Source organism: Suricata suricatta, chromosome 11, assembly GCF_006229205.1.
Source record: "Suricata suricatta isolate VVHF042 chromosome 11, meerkat_22Aug2017_6uvM2_HiC, whole genome shotgun sequence".
NCBI classification, from domain to species: Eukaryota; Metazoa; Chordata; class Mammalia; order Carnivora; family Herpestidae; genus Suricata; species Suricata suricatta.
Genome location: NC_043710.1, coordinates 108,290,680 through 108,316,815, shown reverse-complemented (window position 1 = coordinate 108,316,815; position 26,136 = coordinate 108,290,680). Strand labels below are relative to the sequence as shown.

The 26,136-nt window shown below is 56.3% G+C and overlaps 1 protein-coding gene across 11 annotated transcripts in view; it reads left to right on the top strand.

Annotated features, from left to right (window-relative positions):
* The window catches only part of LOC115306702 (myelin protein zero-like protein 3), a 47,977-nt gene extending 22,003 nt beyond the window's left edge, over window positions 1-25,974 (top strand). For 4 of the 11 annotated variants that reach the window (XM_029957230.1, XM_029957235.1, XM_029957232.1 and 1 more), the window contains exons 2-11: window positions 4,830-4,953; window positions 6,020-6,084; window positions 8,558-8,712; window positions 10,746-10,971; window positions 15,005-15,117; window positions 17,084-17,303; window positions 19,985-20,123; window positions 22,014-22,074; window positions 23,425-23,511; window positions 25,475-25,974. In XM_029957230.1, the coding sequence (XP_029813090.1) occupies window positions 4,830-4,953; window positions 6,020-6,084; window positions 8,558-8,712; window positions 10,746-10,971; window positions 15,005-15,117; window positions 17,084-17,303; window positions 19,985-20,123; window positions 22,014-22,074; window positions 23,425-23,511; window positions 25,475-25,567 (1,283 nt within the window). In that variant the 3' untranslated portion in view covers window positions 25,568-25,974. Of the gene's footprint in view, window positions 1-1,396; window positions 1,630-1,771; window positions 2,368-4,829; window positions 4,954-5,557; window positions 5,583-6,019; window positions 6,085-7,446; window positions 7,764-8,557; window positions 8,713-10,745; window positions 10,972-15,004; window positions 15,118-17,083; window positions 17,304-19,984; window positions 20,124-22,013; window positions 22,075-23,424; window positions 23,512-25,474 lie in introns of those variants that run through there. The other 7 variants (XM_029957236.1, XM_029957231.1, XM_029957239.1 and 4 more) reach the window with 5 other exon arrangements.
* Window positions 25,975-26,136: the final 162 nt, after the last annotated feature.

The following is a 26,136-nucleotide window of genomic DNA, read 5'->3' as shown; positions in this document are numbered from 1 at the left end:
GCCTCCCTCTCTCCTTCTTTTTGCTGCTTTGTTTGCCCAACACGCCCGGGAAGACCAGCCTTGTCCCGAAAGGGAATTTAATTCCGAAAGCTTCAGAAGGGGTTAAAAGCCTTTCAGAATTTTTTCTTTGGCCAGGGAAGGCCACTTTGGCCAATGAAGCTTTCCTCACAGCTACGCTGCCTTGCGAGTTTTGTGGCCTCGAGCCCTCCGTTCCCGAATGTGAATTTATGAAATGCTTTGTGTTTCCGTCGTGGAGAAACTACCAGTTCCCTGCCGCTCCCAGAGGGGCGCGGTGCTTCAGGCGGGGATGCTGCATGTCCCCGGCCCACTCCTCAGTCCTCACGTTCTCCTGTGTCACTGTTCCGGCTCCAGAAGGGGGCTGCGGACGACGCTTAGGGACGGACCAGGACCGTCGTGTAATTGCACAACCGGAGGCAGCTCTGGCCGTTGGCCTCGCATGTTGGTTGGATGCTGACCGCTGCACTTCTCGCGACCTGTCGTTCGTCTGTGCGTTTGTTGCTGCTGTTTTGCAGGAGGGTGTGCGGGATGTGGTGACTCGCGTTGTCTTTACCACGTCACAGTTAATACACTGCTTTGCCCTTCTTGGCTTCTTTTTGGTGTGTATCTGCGCCTGAAATGGGAGCTGCCCTGAGAAGCGGGAGGGGCTGCGGCTTTCAGCGTGAAGCAGCCGGTCGTGTCTGAGCCTCAGCCCTGCAGGAGCCGCACGGGCGCGATGCTGAGCTGCAGCTGCTCACGCGGCAGCCACTGCGGGCTCCGTTTTCAGGGATTTTGCAAGCCGACTGCTATCGCTGGCTTCAAATAAGCGGGTGGCTTACTAGTGCGCTGTATCTCAAGACCAGGTAGCCTAGGGAGGCGCCTGGGTGTGGCTCGGTCGGTTAAATGTCCTACTTCTGCTCAGGTCAGGATCTCCCGGGTTTGGGGGTTCGAGCCCCGCGTTGGGCTCTGTGCTGACAGCTCCGAGCCTGGAGCTGCTTCTCCTCTCTCTGCTCCACTCCTACTCATGCTCTGTCTCTCTCTCTCGCTCTCCCTCAAAAATGAATAAACATTAAAAAAATAAGAATAAAAATAGAACCATGTAGCATAGCCCTTGCGAGGAACAAGTATTCAACAGCCTTTTAAATGATCCGGGACAAGTTCCAAAAAAGCACGGTGGCCGCGTGCAGGCAGGTCAAGCCAACCCGACCAGGGCTGAAGGTGTGGACAGCTGACAAGACTTACTTTGAAGTAACAACTTATTTTTTTAAAAACTTTTAAACATTTATTTATTTTTGAGAGACAGAGAGAGAGCACAAACAGGAGAAGGGCAGGGGGAGAGGGAGACGCAGACTCTGAAGCAGCTCCAGGCTCTGAGCTGTCAGCACAGAGTCTGAGGTGGGGCTCAAATCCACAAACTTGAGATCATGACCTGAGCTGAAGTCAGACACTCAACCGACTGAGCCCCCCAGGTGCCGCTGAAGTGGCAACTGAACAGCAAAAGATAGTTTGAAGTGATGAAACTTTGAATTCTTATCTGGCTTGTCCAGATCACTCACGGGGTTCTCTAGCAGAATAAAATGCAACTTGGGTTCTGAAAGTGCTGACGTCCCCTGGTCCAAGGAAATCAACACGGTAAGCCGGGGGCTGCACAGACTTCTGGGAAGCCGGGACTCGGTGACTGGCTGGCTGGGCCGTGCCTGTGCGTTGAGAGAAGAAAATAAGAGAAGTTGCTGTAATTTTATTTTTATTCTGTTATTTTATTTTTAAATTGTAGCTAGAGCAAGCAGAGGAGAGGGGCAGAGGGAGAGAGAGCGAGAGGATCAAGCAGGTTCCACGCTCCGGTCCGCTCAGGGCCTGCTGTGAGGCTTGACCCCACGACGCCGGGATCGTGACCTGAGCTGGAGCAGGAGTCAGACACTTGACCGGCCGAGCCGCCCAGGCGCCCCTCAGTTTACTTTAGTTTGGTTTGGAGGTTGCGGTATTTAAGCAGAGCAAACTGGCCCGTGTCGGTCTTGATGCTGTCGCACTGAGTCTGCAGGCGCTGACTTCCCACCCGGGGGACGCCTGCCTGGCGCTCCCAGGACCCTGCCCCCAGGGAGCTTGCAGTCTGCACGGGGAGCCAGCGCCTGCTCAGGCCTGGAGGGTGGGCTGTCCTTGGTGAGTCGAGTATGTTTCTTCTTTTCTGATTGAAAATATAAATACAAACTGGGTCACGGGCCAGATAACCGGAATGAGAAGCTCGACTTAGAGGTTCCTGTTTGCGTCCGTGCGGCCACTTCAGAGCGCACGCCTCTGGCTTGCTCCGAGCCTGACCTTCCTCGCGGGCAGAAGGCTCCTTGGGGACCGCACGCCCGCGGCGCCTCGGCTCGGGTAAGCAAGCGCCTCGTGTTTCTGAAGCAGCGAGTCACGCTCTTCTCTCTCAGGAGAAGGCTCCTCTGCAGGTGTTAATCTGGTGGCCGCATCTGCAGGGGCCTCCACTCTGTAGGAGGAGACGGGGGGCGTACGGTAGCCTGGGGGGCGCACTTTTCCTCTCTGTGGTGCAGGGTCGCTTCTGTTAAGATCCTCAGAGAGGGGGGTTTAGGTTTGCTCTTAATGGAAGAGTGGATGATGATGATGATGATGAAGAATCAAACTCTCGTTCATAAGTTGCCTGTGGTTTAGGTGGAGCGGTGCCTTGCTGCCCTTGAACTTGTGGCAGGACTTGTCCCGCACCGTCTCTCTCCTCCCGATCCTGGACAGACCAGTATTTAAGCTTCAGAAGTCAGAAACGTGCGGCTCTCGAGAGCCGGGCCACTGTCCTTGCACAGCTCTGATCTCACGCAGGCCCAATGTCGGGTGGCTAGGAGTGACCTGGTGAAGAGGGAGTGGGGGCAGTGACCCCGTCAGGAGGAGGGCTGACCGACGTCATCGAGGCTGTCTCACAAGGAGCCGCTTAGCCTCCCAGCCCGATGCAGGATAAACGGTCTTGGAAGGAAAAACGAGGATGTGTTTCCAGACACGGGGGGGGGGGGGGGGGGGGGGGGGGGGGGGGGGGGGGGGGGGGGGGGGGGGGGGGGGGGGGGGGGGCAGGGGAGGGGGCCTGGTGGGCGTCTTTCTGCTCAGCAGTTGGTTGTCCTTACAAGGGGCAAACCCTTGTGCCCAGAGACAGAGCCTCTCTCTTACCTTGCTTTGTGATATTGAAATATCAGGGGCTCATTTTCACATCCTGTTTGGGCCTCGTTATGATGAAGAGGTTTTTATGTCATAACTGTGCCAAGGGGACGCTTCCTGGGCTCTGTTAGTAACGGGAGACGTGATCCTGACGGTCATGACCTGCCCCCTCCCCCGCCCCGGCAGTGATGGAGGGTATTTGCCAGGCGTTATGCTGTGGCAGCGCTGTGAGCTCGGGTCAAAATGTGTGGCCAGCCCATGAGATTCCTTCCTGTGCAGAATTGTCTCCCGAGCGTCTGCTGAAGAGACGGCAGGATCTAAGGAGTGAGGCAGAGTCGGGAATTTAAACGGAGTCTTATTATCAAGGTGCTTCAGGTGCATCGGTGCTTTGGTTGGATTTCTAAAGACCAAGATTCATTTTATGTATTTACTGTGTGTTTGTATATATAGGATTCTGATTTTCATTATTCACACAGTTGGGCTTCTCAGCAGTCTTGAGAGGTGAGGGTGGAGAGCCAGACTTATCAGACAAGCCCACAAATAAGTAGATAATTAGAAATTGTGACAAGTTCCCCAAAGGAAAGAGAAACAGAGCCATTACGACATGTGACTTGGTGGGGGCACCTGAGGGCTCACTGGGTTGAGTGTCCGACTCTTGGTTTCGGCTCAAGTCATGATTTCACAGTTGGTGGGTTCGAGCCCTGCGTTGGCTCTGCGCTGACAGCAGGAGCCCGCTTGGGATTCTGTCTCCCCCTCTCTCTGCCCCTCCCCTGCTCTCTCTCTCTAAATAAATAAACTAGTTAACTTTAAAACAGTAACAACAACAAAACAAAACACAAAACGTGGCTGGTGAGCGTGGCTTGGGAGAGACTTCCCTGAGGAGGTCACACCAACCGCACATCTGGAAGCTGGACGGGAGTTCGCTGGCCGGTGGGGGAGGTGACTGAGTCCGGGGAGCAGCTCGGAGTTCGGAGAAGTTTTGCTCTAGAACACGGGACACTTCCACAGGCGCAGGGCAGCGAGGGGACGGTCCGGACCCACAGTGCCTGGGTGTGAATCCGGCTGTGCCCCGTGAGGCCTGTGCCTCAGCGTCCCGATCTGTGATCACGTGGGCTGAGCCGGCGCGGGGCCCTCTCTGAGCTGCTGCCCACGGGACCACCGACGTCTGCTGTGGCCCCCTGTTAACCGGGGGGTGGAAAGCTTCGATTCTTTCATGGTGAGGACGAGCCCGAAGAGGAGCTCCTCCAGCAGGCTCGGGGATCCCAGAGGTGAAGAGTTACAGGGACGCTCCGGGGAAGCCCTTTGTCACGTCACCCGCGACGGGTGCGGTGGGCCGCGAGCCAGAAGGGGCCCGTGGCTGTCGTGCGAGGTCTGTGTTTCCGTCAGAGGTGTCAGGGGAGACTTACCGTCGGCATATCTGCGTCGGCGCAATCATTATCTACATTTGATGGGGCTCAGAAATTGAAACTTAAAAAAAAGTTTCCAGTTCATTCTGATTCATCATTTGCCATTCTTACAAAGACAGATGCTCAGAACCCAAATCTCAACGCTACAAATTCTATTTCCTATCTGATTTTTAGGTTAAGAAAAATAGGATCTTAGGTGGTGATGATTTCTACTTTTTGAAGCACCGTTCTCTGCGTTTTCCTGTCTGATCCTTGCATTGTTGTCCTTGGTTATAGGCAAGGAGACCGAGGTTCAGCGAGGTCAGCTGTCCTCTCTGCGTAAGTGGCAGCTCAGGTGGGAGCCCCTTGGACAGTCTGACCCTGGTTTTCCAGATGGAGGGTTTTGTTGTGTAGAACGCAGGTAAGGAATCTCGTAGGTAATGGTTCTTTACAAGTAAAAACGGCCAGAGTATGTGGCCTTCCCCCAGCGCTGGGTGGGGCACTGGGACCGTATGACACCAAGAGACCTTTCCTCCTGGAAGGTTCTAGGTGACGTTTTTCTAGCGACAGGATGCGTGGGGGGCAGGGATCATGGCCGAGACCAGACACAGTGGTTGGTAGGAACCCAGAACTGGTTGGATAGTAACTCCTGGAGTCAGTGTTCTGTTTTGTTGAGAAAATCGTGGGGCCCCATGAAAGGGTGTGGGGGGAGGGGCAAAAAAAAAGCAGCTCACCTTGTATGTACATTTCATGCGGCTCCTTACTGCCTAAATGCCGTGATGGGGTTGAACATTTTCTCCTTATTTATGTATCTCCTTTCCCACACATCCTGAACATTCTCTATATGTTTCAGGTAATAATTAAAAAAATTTTTTTTGCTTATTTTTCTGTTAAGAGGGCGAGAGACAGAGCGCTAGCAGGGGAGGGGCAAAGAGAGAGAGGGAAGCACAGGATCTGAGCTGCCAGCACAGAGCCCGACGCGGGGCTCGAACTCATGGACTGTGAGATGTCGGACGCTTAACCGACAGAGCCCCCCAGCCGCCCCTAAAAGTAAGACTTGTAATTTAGTTGGAGAGAGAGGCAGCGCCTCACTGAGCCGCCTGTCACCGCTGGTTTATGTGAAGTCCGTGGCTGTAGGGTGGCGAGGGCTGGCTTCTCAAGGACATCCTGAAAGTAGTTGCTTTTTTCCTCTTGAGAAGCGACGTTCACGCAGCCCCCCTCCCGGCCCAGCCGAGCCCCCCAGCGGCTCTGCAATCGCTGCTCTGTTCTGTTTCACGACAGCACTTTCCAGCATCTGCTATTGTCTTGCTCATTCGTTTGCTTCCCCCCCTCCACCCCCCCCAACTTGCAAACCGCACCGAGTGGGGCCTCGTCCTTGGTCGGGGCTGCAGCCCAGGGACCGGCCCACGAGGCGCTCCCTGTGGGTTTGTTAAACTAACACGCTTCTCTGGACCTGATCTTCTCATGTTTTGTTCTTTTACCTTAAGGCTGGAAAACCAGAGAGCAGCCATGTTCTGGCCACTGGTACTCCTCCTGATGCCAGGGCTCCTGGGTAAGTAGAAACCAAAGGACCGAGGACGGGCTTGGATTTCTCGTAAGCCAGCCGCCTGTGTTTCCATTTCCCTTTGGTTTGCAGAAAAACAGAAACCCTAACCTGGACCTTCATAGTTTTGCTGAAACAGCTGCTTTAGAAGCTAGGTGGCAAACTCTTTCTTGGAAAGCTGAATCCTCCTCTGGTTTCTGCTAGAAACAGAGGCCTCGGGTCCGTGATTGCGGGTTCCAGGACCTTCCTATGCGATGCGGAGGGACTTTCTGTCCCCACTGTGCCCTGGGAAGCCTGCCTAAGGCTTCCTCGCTCTTCAGGTTTCTCCTTAAGCTCCACTTCCTTCTGGAAACCTCCTCTGAGCCTTCCCCACCCCTCCCCCTGCCCCTCCCCTGCCGTGTCTGCCCTCGGGCTAGGTTGGAGGCTCCCCTCCTGTTCCCTCTGGGCTCCTGGCTGCTGCTTGGGCCGTCCAGCTCTTCTTTCTAAGTTGTCCGTCCTGTCTCCCTGCCTTGGGTTTTCTTTTCTTTTTAAGCTTATTTTTAATTATTTGGGGGGGGGGGAGAGGGAGGGAGAGAGAGAGGGGAACAGAATCCCAAGCAGGCTCTGCACTATTCGCACAGAGCCCGATGCACATGCAGGACTCGAACTCACAGACCGTGAGATCACCACCTGAGCCCAGGCCAGGGCCCGGATGCTGACCGACTGAGCCCCGCGGGCGCCCTTGTCGCTGCCCCTTCTCTCTGCCCCACGGAGCTAGCTCTGTAGGAAGGATGCTCCGCTTTGCTCTCGTAGTCTTTTATTTTTGCTCCTTATGATTCGTGTTTTAACTGTGCGTGGCAACCTCCACGCTGACTCAGCAATGTGCACGGAAGAGCTGCCTTCGCTCTAATTCCAGGAAACAGAATGGGCACCGACATGCAGACACACACACACACACACACACACACACACACACAGACGCGCGCACACGCAGGCACACACACACAGACACACGCGTGCACACACACACACACGCACGCACGCACACACAAAAATGGTATGTACTTAAGAGAAGCTTTCTTCCTAGAAGCAGACGGAGGGTCTGCCCTTCCCGCCGGAGACCCACGGGCTCAGCCCTGTGGAGAGTCTCATTTTCTCCAGCCATTTGTCTGCAAACGTTACCCGTCAGGCATCAGCTGCCTCTGCTTTCCAGCAAACCTCCCCTCAATCACACGTGTGGCACTCTTAATATTAAATGAAATCAGCTTAATACTTAATCACACTGAAGGTGTAAGAGCATCTTTAAGCACGAGTGAAGGTGCTCAGCTCCTCTTTACAGGAAAATTCCACTTCGGCTCTGGAACCGGTTTGATTTCCTTCCAAACAGTTTCCCTCCAGAGGGCTCCGGGCTCGTGGTTCATTTTCCGCCTCCCTGCCGTGCGTGCCTGCTGTCGGGCTGTCCCCTCCCACGGGGCAGCAGCTTGCATGAAAGGACCGCGCGCTTCCTCTTTGTTCCGTCGCCTTCGCCAGGCCCCCCTCGGCGGGACCCGGCCGTCTCTGCACAGAGCGCGTCTTGTGAAAACGGAAGTGTCCGTGTGGTGGCTTCCTCTTGGAATGAAAAGAGAGGGGACTCGAACAAGATACAGACAGCGGAGCGGAGCCGCGTGCAAACGCCGAGCAGCTGGAGAGCCGGGCGCGGCAGAGCTGGGGTGGGAAGTGGGCACACACGGAGAACCCAAGGGGAGGGCCGCGCTCCTAGGGGCCGGGTTCCGGGGACCCGCAGGACGGCCGGAGTCAGCCGGCGGAGTCAGAGGGAAGCTTCTGTGAGGGAGCTAAAGAGACGGAGAAGAGGGAGGAGGCAACAGTACCTGTGAGGGGCTCTTTAGAGAGGGGACCCCTGGGAAACTAGGAGGAAGAGGCCTGTCATTTCCTGTTTTGTCTACATTCACGACCTGGAGGGCGAATCTCACGGTTTCTCTGAAAGGGAACTCAAAGAGGGGCGCCTGGGGGCTCAGTCAACCAACACACCTGACTTGATTTCTGCTGAAGTCATGATCGCATGGTTTGTGGGATCGAGCCCTGCATTGGGCTCTACGCTGGGCATGGAGCCCACGTGGGGTTCTCTCTCCCTCTCTCTGTGCCCCTTCTCTGTTCTCTCTCTCTCTCTCTCTCTCTCAAAATAAAGAAATAAACTTAAAAAAAAAAACAGAAGGAAAGAAAGGAGCTGAGAGAAAGGGATTCCAGAAACAGGGAAGGGACCAGCTAGGAGAACAGGACTGATTAGCACTTTTGCAATAAAAAGATTCCAGAACGCCTCCAAGTTGACTAGAGGGCATTTCTCTTACCCTTGGGAGGCCTTGCTGGCTTGGGTGTGGGGCCTCTGAGTACTTTGTGTCGGGTCATCTGGGGAGGGAAGATGTGTAGTACTTACTGATTAATACTGATTTTTGTGCATGAGGGTATTAGTTTAAATGATGTCTCCTTTTGCCTTTGACTCCTCTAGATTATTCCCTGGGCCTGGATGACCCGATTGCTTCCTCCCTCGAGCTAGCAGTGCATGTGGGTGATTCAGCCCTGATGGGATGTGTTTTCAAGAGCGCAGAAGAGAAACGTGTGACCAAGGTGGACTGGATGTTCTCAACAGGAGAGCACGCCAAGGTAACAAGGCGTAAATGCAACTGGCCAGCGGAAGCCCTTGGCCCGTGGTGTCGGGACCGCGCGGGCAGAGGCAGAATCAGGCCAGCAGGTGCCGTGAGGTGGTGTGGTGAGGGCCTGGCCCCGAAGCCGGGCGGAACGGGGCTCCTCCTAGCCCGGCCCCTCGGCTGTGCAATCAGCTCGGCGAGTTACTCAACCTCGCTGAACTCAGCCTCCTCTTCTGTGAAGACGAAGGTCATGATCATAATGGTCGTGCTTACCTTTTGGGTCATTGAGAGGTAATGGAAGACATGTCCATAAAGTTCTTTCTGTTTCTTTTCTTGACGTCTGCCCTTTCTAGAGTAGTTTAGCTGGTCGGGAGGACTGAGAAGAGTGGGGGTGTGGTCTAGACAGAAGAGGCGTAAGGATGATGTCACAGTAATCGTTTTTTGGGGGGAGAGGACCAGATTCTTTCAGGGTTGCGTGCCCCATTGATGTGTCGGAGAATCATCTCTTTCTCCTTCATGACTGCTTCAAGCGTTGGATTAGCCGATGGAGCATGGCCAAGGGGGTCTTTCATGGAGCTCTTTGGAGTGGGAAACGGTGAACACACCTCATCGGAGATTCTGTAGAGATGCTCGCATCTCAGGATCATTCGTGAAATACGTCCCAAGTAACGTGTCCCTAACGGTAGGGTCCGGAGGTGCACGAAGGAAATATTCTTTACGTAGCTCATGGCATGTTGTTCCTATGAGACTTTTCTCACTCAAATTTTATTAGTGTTTTTTATTATGAGAGGGATAGGCCGATGGTGTAAGTAGAAATAAGAATTTCCCAGGGCTCCCCTTCCCGGCCTGCAGGCCAGTCCGTGATGACTCCTTCTCAAGCGGTATGACGTGCTGCCTGGAGGCGGTGGGACTTGGGGAGTGATGGCCGACGCTCCGGGGGCGTCACCACTGCCAGGCTGGGGGACTGCCTCAAGGCTGAGTGCCATTGGATCCAGGGGCTGTAGCCGAAAACAGCCTGGAGATGAGAGAGGGTTTTCAAAAGTCGTGAGTTTGAGTCCCCAGAGTGACCTTCAGAGTGGATGGTACATTTTACCTCAGACTGTGAGAAATGAACTTGTGTGGACCACGGTTCACCATTTGTCCTCCTGTGAAATAAGGCACAGGGCCTGGCTCAAGTTAGAGGATTACCTGGCACGTTATTATTATTACCTGGGTACCAAGTACTGTTTAATCACAAGGCTGAGGACAACAGCAAAGGTGATGGTGGTGGTGGTGATGATGGTGGTGACGGTGGTGACGGTGGTGGTGACGGTGGTGATGGTGGTGATGAAGGTGATGGTGGTGATGGTGGTGATGGTGACAATGGTGACGGTGATGATGGTGGTGGTGACGGTGGTGACGGTGGTGATGGTGGTGGTGGGGGTGGTGGTGGTGGTGACATTGATGATGGTGGTGGTGGTGGGGGTGGTGGTGATGATGGTGGTAACGGTGATGATGGTGGTGACGGTGGTGACGGTGATGGTGATGGTGATGATGGTGATGGTGGTGATGAAGGTGACGGTGGTGACGGTGATTATGGTGGTGATGACGGTGATGGTGGTGACGGTGGTGACGGTGATGGTGGTGATGAAGGTGATGGTAGTGGTGGTGGTGGTGATGGTGATGATGGTGGTGATGACGGTGATGGTGGTGATGAAGGTGATGGTGACGATGGTGGTGGTGATGGTGGTGATGGTGGTGATGGTGGTGATGGTGGTGGTGGTGGTGGTGGTGGTGGTGACATTGATGATGGTGGTGGTGGCGGGGGTGGTGGTGATGATGGTGGTAACGGTGATGATGGTGGTGGTGACGGTGGTGACGGTGGTGATGGTGGTGGGGGTGGTGGGGGGGTGGTGGTGGTGACGGTGATGATGGTGGTGATGACGGTGATGGTGGTGGTGGTGGTGGTGGTGATGCCGCTGCCTCCACGGAACAGGGTCTTTCGGATCCAGACCCCTAGGTCTGGTGCCAGTGACTTAGATTTTTCTCCAACCTTGTGCGGCCCTCCAGGATTATTACGTGCTGTACTATTATGCCAACCTCAGCGTGCCTGTGGGGCGCTTCCAGAATCGCGTGTGCTTGGTGGGAGACATCTCACGCAATGATGGCTCTCTCCTGCTCCAAAATGTGGAAGAGGCCGACCAGGGAACCTATACTTGTGAGATCCGGTTTGAAATGGAGAGCCTGGTGTTCAAGAAAGCCGTGCTGCTGCACGTCCTGCCAGAGGCCACCACAGGTACGCGAGCGCTTGCTTGGAGAAGGGCGAAGGGGCGGGGGGCTTGATGCGCGAAGAGGGAAGGGAACGGGCTGTGGAACCGACGCCTGCCTCTGGTCTGGGTACTTCCCACAGCGTGAATCCACAGTCACTGGTGGTGGAGAGTGGTTGTTATTACCTTGCTGTGTTCCATCGTCATGAAAACACTGTGTGGGCAGTGTTGGTCTTTTCGTTTTACAGACGGAGTAACTTGAGGCTCAGGGAGGCGTAGACGGGACTGGCCTGAGGTCGCATGTTTATTAAATGGTGTGTCTAGTACTTGAACCCTGGAGCCTCTGAGGTCGGGGTCCCTATGCCTGTTACCCTGTCCTCGTGCTTCCCGTCACTTCCGCTCAGTGAGCCATGTCCCTGTTTCGTAGGTTCCTCTGGTAAGTGTTCTGGGGGACAGAAAAGAAATGACAGGGTCTCTGTCTTCTCTGGGCTTCGTCTTTCTGTTTGTAAGTGGCGGGCACGGTTCCAGTAGATGGGTGGTGTTCACACTGCGGTGTAGAACCGGAAAGTCCGCGGGACCCGGTGGCCTCTACGGAGGCGGAGAGCAGGGCGGGGGTTAATAGAGGATCCGGTCAGGTAGGACCTCAGGCCTCCACTTCCACTGCCTCCAAGTCCTTGATCTTGCCCCTGCTTTATTCACGGGGCTGCCAGAGAAGAGTCTGTGTGAAGGAAGAATTCTGCCTTAGAGAAGTTCTCGGAAACCCGAGAACGAGACGCGTTCTCTCAGAGCGTGTGTGGAGCGGGCAGCTCCGGTCACAGGAAGGCTGGAACCTGGGCCTCCTCTCACCCCTGCTGGCCAGGTCGCCGTGCGCCTCTGGTGCTGCCCATCGCACCTGTGCGCTGTGTCTTCCCTGTTTGCGTGGGTCTGTATTCTTTGTCGGCCGGCCGGCCCTGGACACCATGCCTGGCACAGAGTGAGCTGTCGGCAAGCATTTGTCAAATGGATGAAGTTCTTGAATTAGCATCCTCCATTTGGAATCCAGGTTCTAAAACATGGAGTTGTGGAAGGACTCATAAAGGTGGCCTCTGGCCTCTCTCCTAAATTTCCCTACTTTTTTTCTCTTTTTTGTTTCAAAATTTATTTATTTTGAGGGAGAGGCGGGGGAGAGAGAATCCCAAGCTAACAGCGCAGAGCTGGTTAGATGCAGGGCTCGATCTCACAAACCATGAGACCGTGACCTGAGCTGAAATCAAGAGTCAGACACGTAACTGACTGAGCCCCCCAGGTGCCCCCCGACTTTCTTCCAGCTGACATTTTTCTTGTGATTTCAAAACTGTAGTTCTCCAGAAAGGAAATCAATCCACTGTTTCCCTGAGGATCATCTTCAGGCTACTCCTTTCTGCCTTGTCCCCTGGGGCCATGCCCAAACGCTCGTCCACGCAAGTATGGCCTATGAAATAGGAGCCTTTTCCCTCTTCGAATAGATGCCGAGGGCACGAACCCGAAGGAGCCAATTTCAGAGCTGGACAATCCATGGAACCGGCCAGAACGGTCTTAGGGTTTGTCAGATGTTACCCCGGAGCCAGCACAGCCGCCTGCATTTATGTTTCCTTGTGGCCAGAAAGGGCGTAGAGCCAAGTCCTGCAGATTTGCGTGGTGGCCCCTGGAAAGTTGTCCCTGGGCGGCTCAGTCAGTTGAGCGTCCGACTTTGGCTCCAGTCATGATCTCACGGTTTGTGGGTTCGAGCCCCACGTCGGGCTCTGCATGGACAGCTCCGAGCCTGGAGCTGCTTCAGATTCTGTGTCTCCCCTTCCCTCTGCCCCTCCCCCACTTGTGCTCTGTCTCTGTCTCTGAAAAATACATAAATGTAAGAAAAATTTAAATCTCATAGACAATATTCTTGCAAATAAAAATAATATTAACTGAACCAGCCGCCCTTCCACTTGCGTGAGGGGCACAGTCGGTGAGCCCTTGCGCGTGTCTTCACGCAGGCCTGGGGCCTGTGCCTTTGGGCTCGTTCACCTTCTTCCTCTGAAAAATGGGTGAATAATAGCGCGTATCTCAAAATATGACTAGCTGACGTGCTGCATACACGGCGTCTGGCAGGTGCCTGGTGCAGAATGCGTCAGTATTACTGCATTTTAAAAATAGAGTTCCATCTCATTTCCATTGTATGAGGGGTGGTCCAAGGCCATACAGTTCCTCGTGGCTCTTAGGTTTTATGGTGTACTACTAATTTTTAGTTAGGTCTAAAGTCAAGTTCTTTAGGGGAACCTGAGGGGAAGTGGGTGGTGTCTGTCACATTCTTAAGAGGAACCTCACACCGGAGGGGGTTTTGCTGTGCTCAGACACTCCCAGCAGTGTTCCAAAATGTGTCTGTTCCCCACCCAGAGACCGCAGGGCCTAATCTTTCCCTTTCTGCCTACAGAATCCTGTTGTTTTCTATCATAATTCTAAGTGAGGCCCAGGGTTAGGCAGGAAGGCTTCCCATTAATTTCTGAGAGTTGAGAGGTGCTGGGGTGGCCGAGACACTTCACTCTCTGAGTTGGGCTCAGGTCCCCATCCTAGGGTTTGTGGGTTTGAGTGCCCCGTTGGGCTCTCTGCTGACAGCTAGGAGCCTGGAGCCCCATTTGGACTTGTGGCTGCTCTGCCCCTCCTCTGCTCAGGCTCTGTCTCTGTCTCTCAAAAAAATAAATAAACATTAAAAAAAAATAGAGTTCAGTTGGTTAAGTGTCCAACTTCGGTTCAGGCTGTGATCTCACGGTATGAGTTTGAGCGCCACATCAGACTCCTCGCAGCAGTGCGGAGCCTGCTTGGGATTCTGTCTGTCTGTCTCTCCCCCTTCCTCTCTGTCCCTCTGCCCCCACTCGCTTGCAATCTCTCTCTCTCTCAGAATAAATAAATAAACTTAAAAAGGTAGAGTTCAGCTCTTAATGTGCTGTTGGATTTAGGGGGACGTTCCCTCCCTACTCGTATTCTTTGGAATGAATTTTTATTATTTTCAAAATGATTCCTTCCATGGAGTTTCAAGTTCATAATATTTTCTTTTGCTTTCCTCCTACTGTGCGTCTCTCCTGCCAGGCAGCAAGTTCATGTTCTCCCGGAGAGACAGTTCGGAGGAAGAGGTCGGCTTGTGCGCTCTTTGCTCCGGCATGAGCGTTGCTTAATGCTGTTTTGAAGGAATTCTGTCCGTTAAGACGTAGGCTTGTGTCTCCCCAAACACCATCCTGCCTTTCATTTCTTGACTGACTTTGTGGTTGATCTGTGTAGCACGTTACTGAAAAACTAGAGACCTTTTGCTAATTTTTTTTGTCAGAGGCCCTTTGAAATGACTTATTCAGTAAACAAATGATGGCGTCAACTGGTTGTACAGAAAAGCAGAAGGAGAAGTCTGCGCTGGGCGGCCCGAAGCAGGGAGGGGTCTCGGTGGAAGTGGGGGCAGGGAATACACCGGAAAGACGAGCCGAGAGAAAAGCTGTCTGTTGTCTCGGCCTCATCAGCACGCAGTCCTGTGACCTGTCCGGCCGCCAGAGCTGTCCTAGCAAGCCCTAAGACATCTCGTGAAAAGAGTAAAATAAATGGAAAAGAGTCACCCGTGACTCAGTTTTTCAGCTCAGAGCCGGTGGGTTACCCGGAGAATTATATAACCCCCACTTCCTGTTTGTGTTCAGCAGATGTGGGCTTCGAAGTCGGTGAACGGAAAGAGGGGGCTTCGAGGCTTTCTGTACTTTCTGTAGCAAAACCTTGAAGTAGAGTTGGGACTCAGAGAAATTCTGGAAGAGGGGAAGGAGCTGGGAAGGGAAGGGAATCAGAACGCGTTTACTGCAGCGTGAAGAGCCCGTCAGGTTGTGCGGGGGCCACGGGCCTTCCCTCCCCCGTGGGCTGTGCTCTGTCCACACGGGATCGTCGGCCCGTCTGCAGACTGAATGTGTGCAGTATTCGGTGATGACATTGATTTTGTGGGATGAGCATGTTTCGGCTCAACATGACCTCTTTCTAGAAGCTCTTTGACTTGTGTAGATTTTACCTTGGGTGTGACGTGAGTTACCATGTTGTCCCCAGAGCTCAGGGCCCACGTGGGTGACTCGCCTCGGCTGGGCTGTGTTCTCCAGAGCACGGGAGAGAAACGCGTGACCAAGGTGGACTGGACGTTCTCATCGGGAGAGCACGCCAAGGTGAGGGAGGAGGGCGCGCCGCGGGGCCACGGCGTCGGGACAGGGCGGGGAGGGGGAGTTGGGGCAGCAGGTGCCGTGCGGCAAGGCCTTGGGCTTCGCCGTTCGTCAGGGCCGGGCCTCCCGCTCAGACACGCGGCTCCGGGCAGGTGCAGCTTCCTGCTGGCCCGTCCTCTGGTGCAGATGAGGACGAGGAAGAGGATGGCCTCCAGCTCGAAGGGCCGTCAAGCACGTGTGGCCGCTTGTGACGCAAGCGCGTGTGCGAGATGCGGCCTCTGCCCTCCGGTTTCCTTCCTCCTCCCCTTCTCTCCGCGGGAGAGGGAGGGGGCGACGCTTGTGGCCTGTCCCTGAGCTCTAGGCATGAGAGCCACTGCACTCTCACTGTCACTCAGGCTGGTTTCCTGAGTGTTCTTCTGTGCCCCATGACAGGCTGGACGGAACTCCGCCGTCCTCCCGGCTTCTCCGGGTGCTGGCGTTAGTGGGTCCCGGGGCCGCGTGTGGAGCGGCTCCCGGGAGCGTGCGGTTCCCGAGACCGGAGGTCGTCTGTGCCCGCCGCTGTGCGCGGGGCGGCCCAGTGGGCACCGTTCACGCAGAGTAAGGTGCAGCGTTTGGATAAGACGCATCTTTTCTAAGTGAGGACACGTTCCCAGTCCTCTCTGTTAAAGTCGCTTGTACCCCCTCGCTCGATTCCCGTGTGTCGTCGGAGCAGGCCTGGGGGTATGGCCTCCTGGTGGCCTTGGGGACCTACGTGCCGCCCCAGGCTCGCCTCGGGAACTTGTCACGTGTCTAGATGTCAACCGCTAAGTGAGTCACAACAGAAAATAGGTTGAGAGTGGACCTTTTGAGCTGTGAATTCAAAACATGAGAGATAAGAATTTAGAGGCCAGGTTTCATGTTCATGTGCGTATCTGTATACCCATTTCCTTTTCTTAAAAGCTTTAAACATTTGGGGGGGTGGTTATTTATTTTTTGAGAGAGCCAGAGACAGGGTGAATGGGGGAGGGGTAGACAGAGAATCCTAAGCAGGCTCAGCACAGAGCGTGATGTGGGGCTCGAACCCATGAAACCGTGAGATCATGACCTGAGCCAAAACCGAGAGTCAGACGCTCAATGACTGAGCCACCCAGGCACCCAAAACCTTTGAACAAATACATTGGTGGTCAGAAGAGGCCTCACCGAACTGATGACATTTGAGCAGAGATTTGAAGTGAGGGAGTGAACAATGGGTATTTTGGGAGGGAAGGATGTCCCAGGCATAGGGAGCAGAAAGTGCAAAGGCCCTGAGGCCAGTGTGGCTGGAGTGAAGTGATGAAGTGACAGGGGGCAGGGGAGGGAAGAAACAGTAGCAGTAACGTCAGAGAGGAGAGTGGAGTGGGCAGATCATGGAGGGCCTTGTGCTCTCAGCAGAAACGGGCGTTGGAGGGTTTGAGTAGAGGAGTAACAGGATTTACCTTCTGTTTCTAAGGGCTCATCTGCTGGGAAGAGGCTAGTTGGGAGAAAGCGGGGAGACAGGAAGTCGCAGGGAGTCAGGGAGAGGGGCTCGGACCAGGGTGGCCAGATTGGGGTGGATCTTAATAAAGGCAGAGGGGCAGGAGCCGCTGCCCGATTTCCAGCGTGAGTTTAAGAAGCGAGGGGCTCAGTAGGAGGACTTTGAGCCTTTTAGCCCGAGTGTCTGGAAGAAGGCATTGCCCGTGAGGCAGACTGGAAGGAACCGGTTTGGGGAAAGACTTTGGAGTTTAGATGTTTCAGGTGCCTATTGGAAATCCACCTGAACTGCCGGGAGAGGTGGAGGTGCGCTCCGACTTCCTTTTCCTGGGGAAATGCAGGGAGGGAAGGCCTCTCGTTCCTCTTTCCTCTCTGCCCAGGGGACGCTGGGCTGCCCTGTGCGTCCCGGGAGCCCCCACTCAGCCTTGCCCACGCCCCGCCTCCCGTGGTCCTTGCAGACTCACAGTTCGCCTTTCCCTTCTAGGAAGAGGTTCTGTTCCGTTATCCCTCCGGACTCGGTGCCCCCGCGCGCCCCTCCCAGAGCCGTGTCGTCTTGGTGGGGGACACTTCCCACAGCGATGCGTCTATCGTGCTCCAAGGCGTGCGGGAGTCCGACAGAGGCAGCTACACGTGCAGCGTCCGCCTGGGGGACCTGACCTTCAGGAAGACCACTGTGCTGCACGTGACCCAGGAAGAGCCCCGAAGTATCCGACCGTCGGTTGGGGAGGGACGAGGGGCCCCATGGGAGGCGTGGCCAGGACTGGGGGAGGCTGGAGAGGCGCTTAGGGTGCAGAATTCCAGGGGGCCTCTCACAAGTACTTGTAGCCTGGACTTCGGTGGCCGTGAGGGTGACATTTGGAGCCCCGGGCACCTTGCCAGCCTCCCTCACTCTGGTTCTGGGCCTGTGGGTTCCTAAGCTCAAGGCCCTCGTGTTCGGTGAACGCGGCCTTCTGCCAGAACTCACGCATTGCCGGGTGATGTGCAGGGTGATATACTGACTATAGGGCCAGGAGCTCAGAGATGGACTGCAGTTCGTGTCCCAAGTCCGGGTTTACTTGGCTGCCGTGCGCTCCGTAGCGGACGGGAAGATGACCCCGCGAGAGGGTGAGAGACAGCAGCGAACAGAGGAAACAGAGCAAGAGACCAGGGCCCAAAGTAGAGGTGTTTCTGTGTCTGGGCCACAGCCCCGTACATTAAAGCCAGGGGCTTGCGGGACAGCGAAGACTCCGCCGCGTGGGCTGAGACCGGCCCGTCAGCGGGGGGCACAGTTACACAGCACACGGTCAGCAGTCAGGATGTGGCCTGTGGACACCGCCGTGGGCTGCAGCCCCGCGCTGGCGGTCGGCCACGGTTGGTCGGGGGCGGGGAGGTGGGTGAGGACAGACGCACCTCGGTGCTTCCCTCCGACCGGAGAGTCAGCAAAGTTCCAGCCCCAGAGGGAGGCAGGGCGGATGGTTTCTTCCCGTCCTCGCAGATGTGAAGTTTTGTTTTCTGCTTCCCGGAGAAGCTGCACGCGGGCAGTGGGAGCCCACTCACCATCCAAGCCCCCAGCCCCAGGCCTGTCTCCGCCTGCCCCCCGACCGGCTTGTCCAGACCCCTGTGCTCAGGCGGCATCTTCGCCCCCCTCAGGAGCCTCACGCTTTCTGCCCATTTCTGCTCCCAGCCCATGCGCACGCTCGGCTCTTCCTCGCACCTCTGTCCTCATCTCCTTTAGCGATCGATCATCCTGTATCTTTTGTTTTCTTAAAACAGATACAGCTCACACGCCATACAACTCGCCGTTTACGGCGCACAACTCGGTGGTTTTCAGAACATTCAGTCATGTATTTCTTGACCCCCACGTAGCTTGACCACGTGGTGTCTCCTGTCTCGCCTCCATCAAGTCCTTCGTGTGCTGTGCCCCGGCCTCCGCTGCTGCCTCTCCGCTAGCCGCCTTCCCCGGGGCGCGCATGCCCGCCCTCCGCCACCTTTCCCTGCGTGGTGTCGGACACTGTGTTCTCTCTAGAGTCAGTGCCTTTTACCCTGGGCTCCCTCCTCCCCTCCCCCCTCCTCCCCTCCCTCCTTCCTTTGCATCCAGGTTCTAGCCAGATACTCCACAAGGTCCCCAGACGCACCGCACCCACACCTGCCCCTGCACACGCCCCGGCTCACCTCGTCGGCCTGAGTTGACACCGCCACCGTCTGCACAGCCACCTAGCCGGGCGCCCGGGGTTGTGCCTGATTCCTCCCTTTCCCGTGACCTCTGGTCTAGCAGGTCAACAACGCTGTCGCACCCACTGCTGGTTCTGAGTCTGCCTTGTTTCCGGGCCGCCTGGGCCCCCCCCCCCCCCGCCCCCCGGCTCGGCCTTGGGCCTCTGACGTGAGTCTGCCTCATGCTGGGCCCTGCGCTCATCCTTCCCGCGCCTTCCTCCAAACCGCAGATCTCCACGGTCTGCCCAGCGCTTGTGACCTTGCACTGGTTTCTCCACTGTCTCCCGAGAAGCAGCCAGACTCCTGGCTGGGACAGTCCAGGCCTTTCTTGACTGAGACTCCGTTATCTACGCAGCCGAATTCTCCACTGTGCCCGCAGATGCAACCTTGAACCAGACGCTGAGCTCTTCCCAGTTCCCGAATGCACCATCCTGTGGGCCCTCCAGACTTCATGTTTGGCGTGCCCCCCGCCCCCCCTGCCCCGTCCTTTCCCGTGTTGTCTGCCCAGCACAGTGGGTGTTTCCTTACGAGTGTTAGACTTTAAAACTTTTGTTGGGAAGTGCTCATCTGTCTCCCGTAGACCTGGGGCCCGACTCCTCTGTGCCCTCCCGTGTCCCGTGTGGACTTGCACCGCGGCACCGAGGGCGGTCTGCGGTGCTCTCTCGACGTGTTTGTCTCTCTCCCTGAGGCTGGGGACCAGGCGCTGTCTGTAGCTGCCGTGCCTGGCGATGCCGGGCGCCCAGGAGGTGTCCTTGCGTGTGGTTAGAGAAGAATGAGGAAGTGGGTGAAGGGTAATGTATGGATAGGAGTGGCCCAGAAGGCCTCACTTGGGATTCGGACTATGAGGCCGGGGATTTTGGAAACCAACTACTTCCTCATAGAAAGATCTACAGCCTCTAAAACATCTGCTACTTTATTTTAAGGTAGCTTGTTAGTGTGAAAGGGAGGTCTGCCGTAGGTAAGGGGCCGTCCCTTCTCTGGCCCACCGTGATCTGGACTGTAGGGGGGAGCCGGGGAGCCGGGCTTGGGTCTCATCTGATGGGCACAGCGGGCGTCCCAGGGTTCCAACACGGTGTGGGGGCTGGCTTCCCCCCCCAGCTCCCTGACTCGGTTGCTACTCGGTTAGAACCCGCGGGGCCCTCAGCTCTTTCGCTGAAACACTGAGACCCTCTCATTGCCTTTCTCCTTTCCCAAGTGTCAGTGACCCCAGCAGCCCTCAGGCCCGAGCTCCTGGGCGGGAACCAGCTGGTGACCATCGTGGGGATAGTCTGCGGCACTGTCCTGCTGCTCCCTGTTCTGATTCTGATCGTGAAGAGGACCCACAGGAGTAAGAGGTACACGCTGGGCTGGGACAGGGCCCTACCAGTGCCGTTTCCACGGAAGGGGGTGACTTTAAAGCAGAACCGTCTGTGGGTGTCACATTAGATGTCGTCTAGGTGGGGACCCCACGCCCTGCTCAACGTGTGTCCCCAGGCCCTCTTCACTCACTCCGGTAGTTCACAAGGATCATCAGCTCCTCTGTAAATGGTGGCCTCACGAGAGCATCGTTAAGAGTATAAACCTTTTGCAAGATCTATAACTGTGCCGCTCAGTGCCTGAGGGAAGTGGGTTTTGGATCATCCACAATGTGCACGTCACGCAGGCGCTCGGGCTCGGTGCGCTGAGCTGGCAGCAGCGTCTCGGGGGCTGCTGGCAGGCCCGGGCCTCCGTCTGGCCGAGCGTCGGTGACGAAATCTATCACTGGGGCGGGTTGGCTCTCTTGCTGAACCACTGCCAACGGGCAGGGGCCCCCAGTCAGCAGTGCCGGCTTCTGAGTCCCCTTCCCCCGAAAAGCACGGGTTCCACGCGAAGTGCCTGGGCCGTCCGGTCTCCGCCTCCGCTCCCCCTCCCCGGGGCCTCTCGCTCAGTCTGAACTTGGCTGGCCGCTCCGAGGGCGTTTGCTCCGGGCATGCGCGTGGCACTGAGCCCAGAGTTGGCCAACCGTGTCAACTCGCCTGCCCGCTCTGGGCCTCCGTTTCCAACAAAATGAGATCAGCACTTCCGTGCCTGCTAGCTTATCCCGTGATCCGACTGCTGTGCTGAGATTTGTAGACATGGTTGTGGAGGGCCGATCGCTGGACGCGGAGTCCTCGGCGCCGTCAGAGGTAACGACTCACCGCACCAAGGTTCCGTTCGGGACCTGCGGCCCGAGCCCGAGTGTAAACCCCGGAAAGACGGCCCGGAGCAGGAGCACAGAACATCCGATATGATCTCCTCTTTACAAGAAAGAAAAGTACATACAGTAAACACATGCTGTGCGGTGCACGTAGGCCAGGACTGAGAACGTTCGGAAGGATAATCCGCACGTGTTTGCCGCGCTGTTTGGGAGAAAAGAGAAGGGGGCCGTGAGGCTCGGAGGCTTACTGCAACGTCAATTCCCAAGTCTCTAAGTTTTTCTTGTTTCTTAAAATGTGTTATTTATTTATTTTGAGAGAGAGCATATGTGGCGGGGTGGGGGGGAGCAGAGAGAGAGAGAGAGAGAGTCCCAAGCAGCGTGTGCTGTTAGCACAGAGCCTGACTCAGGGCTCGAACTCCCGAAGCCCGAGGTCATGACCAAAATCAAAAGATGGATGTTCAGCGGACCGAGCCACCCAGGCTTCCCACTCCGTTTCTTTATTGTTTGGATTATTTTACGATGAGAACCCACAGCTTTATAATCAGATAATAAGAGAAAAATATTTTCTCCACGTAAAGAGAAGGAAAAATCTGGATTCTTTCCTAGCTTCAACCCTGATTTTTTTTTAGCTCTTCCCTAGGCCAGACCAGAACAAAAGGAAGTGTATTCAGTGGCAGGTGCAGAGGGCAGATGGTCAAGAGATCAAAGGCCAGAGCTGGCCTCGCAGGGCCTCCCCCACCCTTCGGGGGCCCAGGAAGCCTCGGAGCCGTGTGCCCAGCTCCTGCCGCCCCTGCCGGTTCAGCCACTGCTCCCCCATCCTCGGTTAGGCGAGACTCCAGAGCCTGTGGGCAGAGATGCTGGCAAGAGGGAAGTCGGAGCTGCTGTTGAGCCCGACTATCTCCAGAATCCCTCCCTGCGGTCACCAGGGAGGCGAGGCGAGCCGGGCGGTGCCCGCCAGTCCCTCCTGCTCCGAGCCGCCCCCTCACAGAGCTCTGGGGGCACTCGCTGTGCCCGCGTTCTGGAACATGCAGGCCGGCCAGGTGACTCCCTTGACCCTCGTGTCTTGCAGCTCAGGGGCATCCACAGGCCTGGTGAAAAGCCTGGAGAACACACAGAAGGCGGACCCGGAGGTAAGGGAAGGCTCTGCCGCCGCGCCCAGGGCAGGGGGAGCTGGGCTCCAGCACCCAGGGGTGTCAGTCCCTCTCTGAACTGCCTCACCCGGTGGTGGCGTGTCTCAGCTTGCTGGCCGTGCTGGGCGAGGGGCAGGGGCTCAGGGAGGCCCTACGTGCAAGTGGGCTGGGACTGTGGGGCCCCGTAGGGCTGGCCGAAGGAGCACTGGACTTTGAGTCAGAAGATCCCCGTTCAAGCCCAGCTCTGCCTCCTCCCTGAGCCACGGTCTTCCCACCAGTAAGATGAGGCTGCGGACAAGCACCTCCGTCCCGCTGTAAGTTCAGGGAACCCGCGGTCCGCAACAGCTCCCTGGTCCACGGCGGCCACGCTGCAGCCACGCGGGAGGATCGTGCTGTGCTCCGGACCCAGAGGTTCCGACGGGCTATCCAGGGCCTTCGGTGGAGGAGCAAGAGGCTCTTCCTCCATATGAGTTTGCAGTGGAGCTACAAGTAATTCCTGTTAGCGACTGAGAAGTGAAGTCATTTCCTCGAACTTTCTTTCCTTTCCTTTCTTCTGCCTCCTTCCCTTCTCCCTTCCCCCCTCCCTTTCTATGTTCTCCCTTCCTTCCCCTCCCTCCCTTCCTTATTCCTTCCTTCTTTCCTCCATCCCTCTCCATTACTCTGTTCCCCTCTCCCTCCCCATCCACTCCTCCCTTCTCTCCTGCACACATTTCTCCCTCCCCCTTCCTTCCTTCCTTCCTTCCTCCCTCCCTCCCTCCCTCCCCCTTCCTTCCTTCCTTCCTTCCTCTAAAAACGCCTCTTTGAATATTTGCTTTTCCTTCTTTTGTCCTGTTAATGACCCAAGAGTAGGATTCTGTCACAACAGGGGCCTCCAGAAGCCCAGGGATTTGTCACTAGATGACATCGCCTTCCCAGAGAGTGACAGGAGTAGGACCCCCCACCGCACAGATGGAGGGTCAGGGAGGGCTGGCTGTCCCTGCCACACACACCTGTCAGAGATGACCCATTGGCTGCTGCTCCGTGCCGTCTGCCACGCCTCTGACTACAAGGCGATAAGCCCAGGACCAGCAATCCGGCAGGACCAGGCTTCCCGGCTGGTCCCGGAGGGCCATCCGAAGATGTTTATCTTTGGAAGCAAAGAATGTGGTTCTTAAGATAGTGCTCTTTGCTGACTAGCCCATTTTTAATTTTGGGAAGACTGGGGACTGCGTTATCATTATCGACGATTTTCTAGCTCTCGATAACCCTCTGGTGTCGATGCCCTGTGCACAGTAGTAGATGGCCTTTTTCTCTGGCAAATAACATTTGCTGATTTTTTAGGAACATTTACACCATTTCCGCCCCCTCTAGAAACACGTTTACTCCTCGATAACCTCGCGGGAGCTGACGGAGGAAGAGGACACAAGTGCTAGGGCCGACGCCACCTACGTGACCATGGTGAGGGCGGGGCGGCCGGGCGTGGGGGCGGCCGGGCGAGGGCATGGCGGACTCCTCGGCGGCGGGCACGGCCAGGCCACCCGGGAGGTCACTCTGCTGAGGGCAGGGAATTTTCTAGGTGGTAGGGACATCTGAGACGCTGAGGCCCCGCTGGGTAGAAGGGCGACCCCAGTCTTGCCGTTGTGCCCGGTCTCCACTAGTAAGGCCACCGGGCCAACGGCGGTGGGTCTCTGGTGAGAAGACGCACCTCTGCCTCACGGGAGGCTAAACACAGCCTAGTGCAGGGGCCGCGGGTCCTCGGGCAGACGTGTGGCACAGCCTTCCTCCCTGTCCAAGAGCCCCTTCCACTTCTCCCATCTTTGTCTTTTAATTTTTTAAACATCTTTAGAAGTTTATTTATTTTGGCGGGGTGGCGGTGGAGGGAGAGAGAGAGAGAGGGAGAGAGAGAGAGAGAGAAAGGGAGCAAGTGGGGGAGGAGCAGAGAGGAGATGCGGGGCCCAGACTCACGAGCCATGAGATCATGACCTGTGCCAAGATCAAGTCTTACATTTTAAATTGTTAAATTTTTAAAGTCCGTGACCTGTGATGTTCAGACATCATCTGATTGCCAGGAAGGCTGCGTGCTGCATTCCGTGTCACACTGTGGACTCGGATCCCTTCTGGCCCCTTCCTCCGCGCCCCAGGGAAGCCCAGCACGTAGGAAGGGCCCCTGGCGTGCACAGGGTGTCGGAGTCAGGCCCGGAGGGGTGAGCTCGCCGTGGGCTAACTGTAGGCACGCCGGCCACGAAAGGGGCAGCGCTCTGCTGGGCCCAGGCAGGCCGCCTCTGCCGCTGGGGGAGGGACGGTCTGTGTCAGTTCCCGTCACGCCGGCACTGACTCCGGATGATGGCAGCAGAGAGAGATGCTGCCAAGGAAGTGTGAGCTCAGGGCCCGGCCCGGTTCCACCGAGAGAGACGGGAGCTCAGCTCTGACGTTGCGTGTGGTCACGTTTACCCCCGTCCTCCTCCTGCTACTGCCGAGCGACGCTGCCGGCCCTGCTGGGGCTGCTGAGCGCGTCACCGCCTGGGTGACACTATTTGCAGGAACTCGGAGGTCTACCTTCCCCGTGTTCAGTGCAGCCACCTGGACTGGAGCCGTGGAAGACGGCACTTCGGTCCTCCCAAAACAGAACCAGATAAACAAGTGGGGTGAGAGCCAAAGCCACAGAACTCGAAGGCCTTGAGGGGCTGGTCAAAGTATCTTATTTAAAAAATTTTTTTAATGTTCATTTATTTGAGAGAGAGAGAGAGAGAGAGAGAGAGAGAGAGAGAGAGAGAGAATGGGGCTCTGAGCTGACTTGGGGCTCAAACCCACGAACCGTGAGATCATGACCTGAGCTGAAGTCAGACGCTCCACCGACTGAGCCCCCCAGGTGCCCCTGTCAAGTTATTTTAAAGACCGTGTGCCAAGTTCAGTAAGCCCCTGGATGGAGTTTGGCCCGCGGGCTGTAGTTTTGAAGCCTCGGGTGTAGAGGGGACGTTGGTCAGGGAGCAGGGGTGACAGGAAACCGGCACGTTTTGCCGTTGCTGCTGTTGAATTGATCACAGCCATCTCAGCGAGGGGGGCGCCATGCCGTGTCCCCTTTCCCGGCCGTGTGGCACTGTGATTGACAGCCGGAGCTCTGAAGCCGGGCAGGCCCGAGTCCAGATCCCGGCTCTGTCTTTCAGAAGCTAGGTGGTCTGGCAGGCCACTTCGCCTCTCTGAGCCTCCGCCACCTCATCCTTAAAACAATAGACTACGTCCCTCCCAGGTGGTGAGGATCCAAGGGCTTAGGGCTTGTGAAATTCAGAACTCGGCCAGTTGCTGGGAGGAGCCCAGTGGATGCTGACTTGTAGGCCAGTTGCTGGGAGGAGCCCAGTGGATGCTGACTTGTAGGAGGAAAATTCTTACGCATGTGTCTGTGTCTCGCCCGCCTTCCCCCCAGCACCCGGTGTGGCCTTCTCTGAGGTCAGCCCCGGACAGCCTGCCTGGAGAGAGGTCCGCGGGGGGAGTTCCGGCACCAAAGCAAGCCTTCTAGAAGAAAGGAGAACTCGGTCCATTTGTCCTTCGCAGGGACAGAGACTCTTTTCCTCTGTGTGTCCTGAGCCACTCACTGTCCTGGTCCTTCCGGGCCACTGCCCCACCCAGCTGGTTTTCTGCCTCATTGGTCAAAAGGCTGAAGAAGGAGGGTTCAGAACTTGGCAGCAAGACGGGACAGCTGGGGGGGAAACAGGGCCCGACGGGGAGAAGCCTGGATGTGGTCCTTCCGGAGCGGGACCCAGGCCCTGGGGACCCTGGCCGGGCGGCTGCAGCAGCCTCATCCGGCCCTCCGCTTGGATGCTGGTCTTTGTGGACAGCTTACTGAGAAGAATCACAGAAATAAAACCCCACCCAAATGGTCCTTTTGGTAAATCACCCCTAAATAAACGCGGCTTGTGGAAATCATCCTGTTTGTATTCCCCCCGGCTGAGGGGAAGTGGAGTCTTTGGTGAGGAATTTATAGTCAGGAGCCCCTCCAACTGAAGTGCCTGCCGGAGAAACACTGCGACCCACAACGCTGTGGGCCCGGGCGGGCCTGGTGGGCGGAGCGGGCCTGGTGGGCGGGCC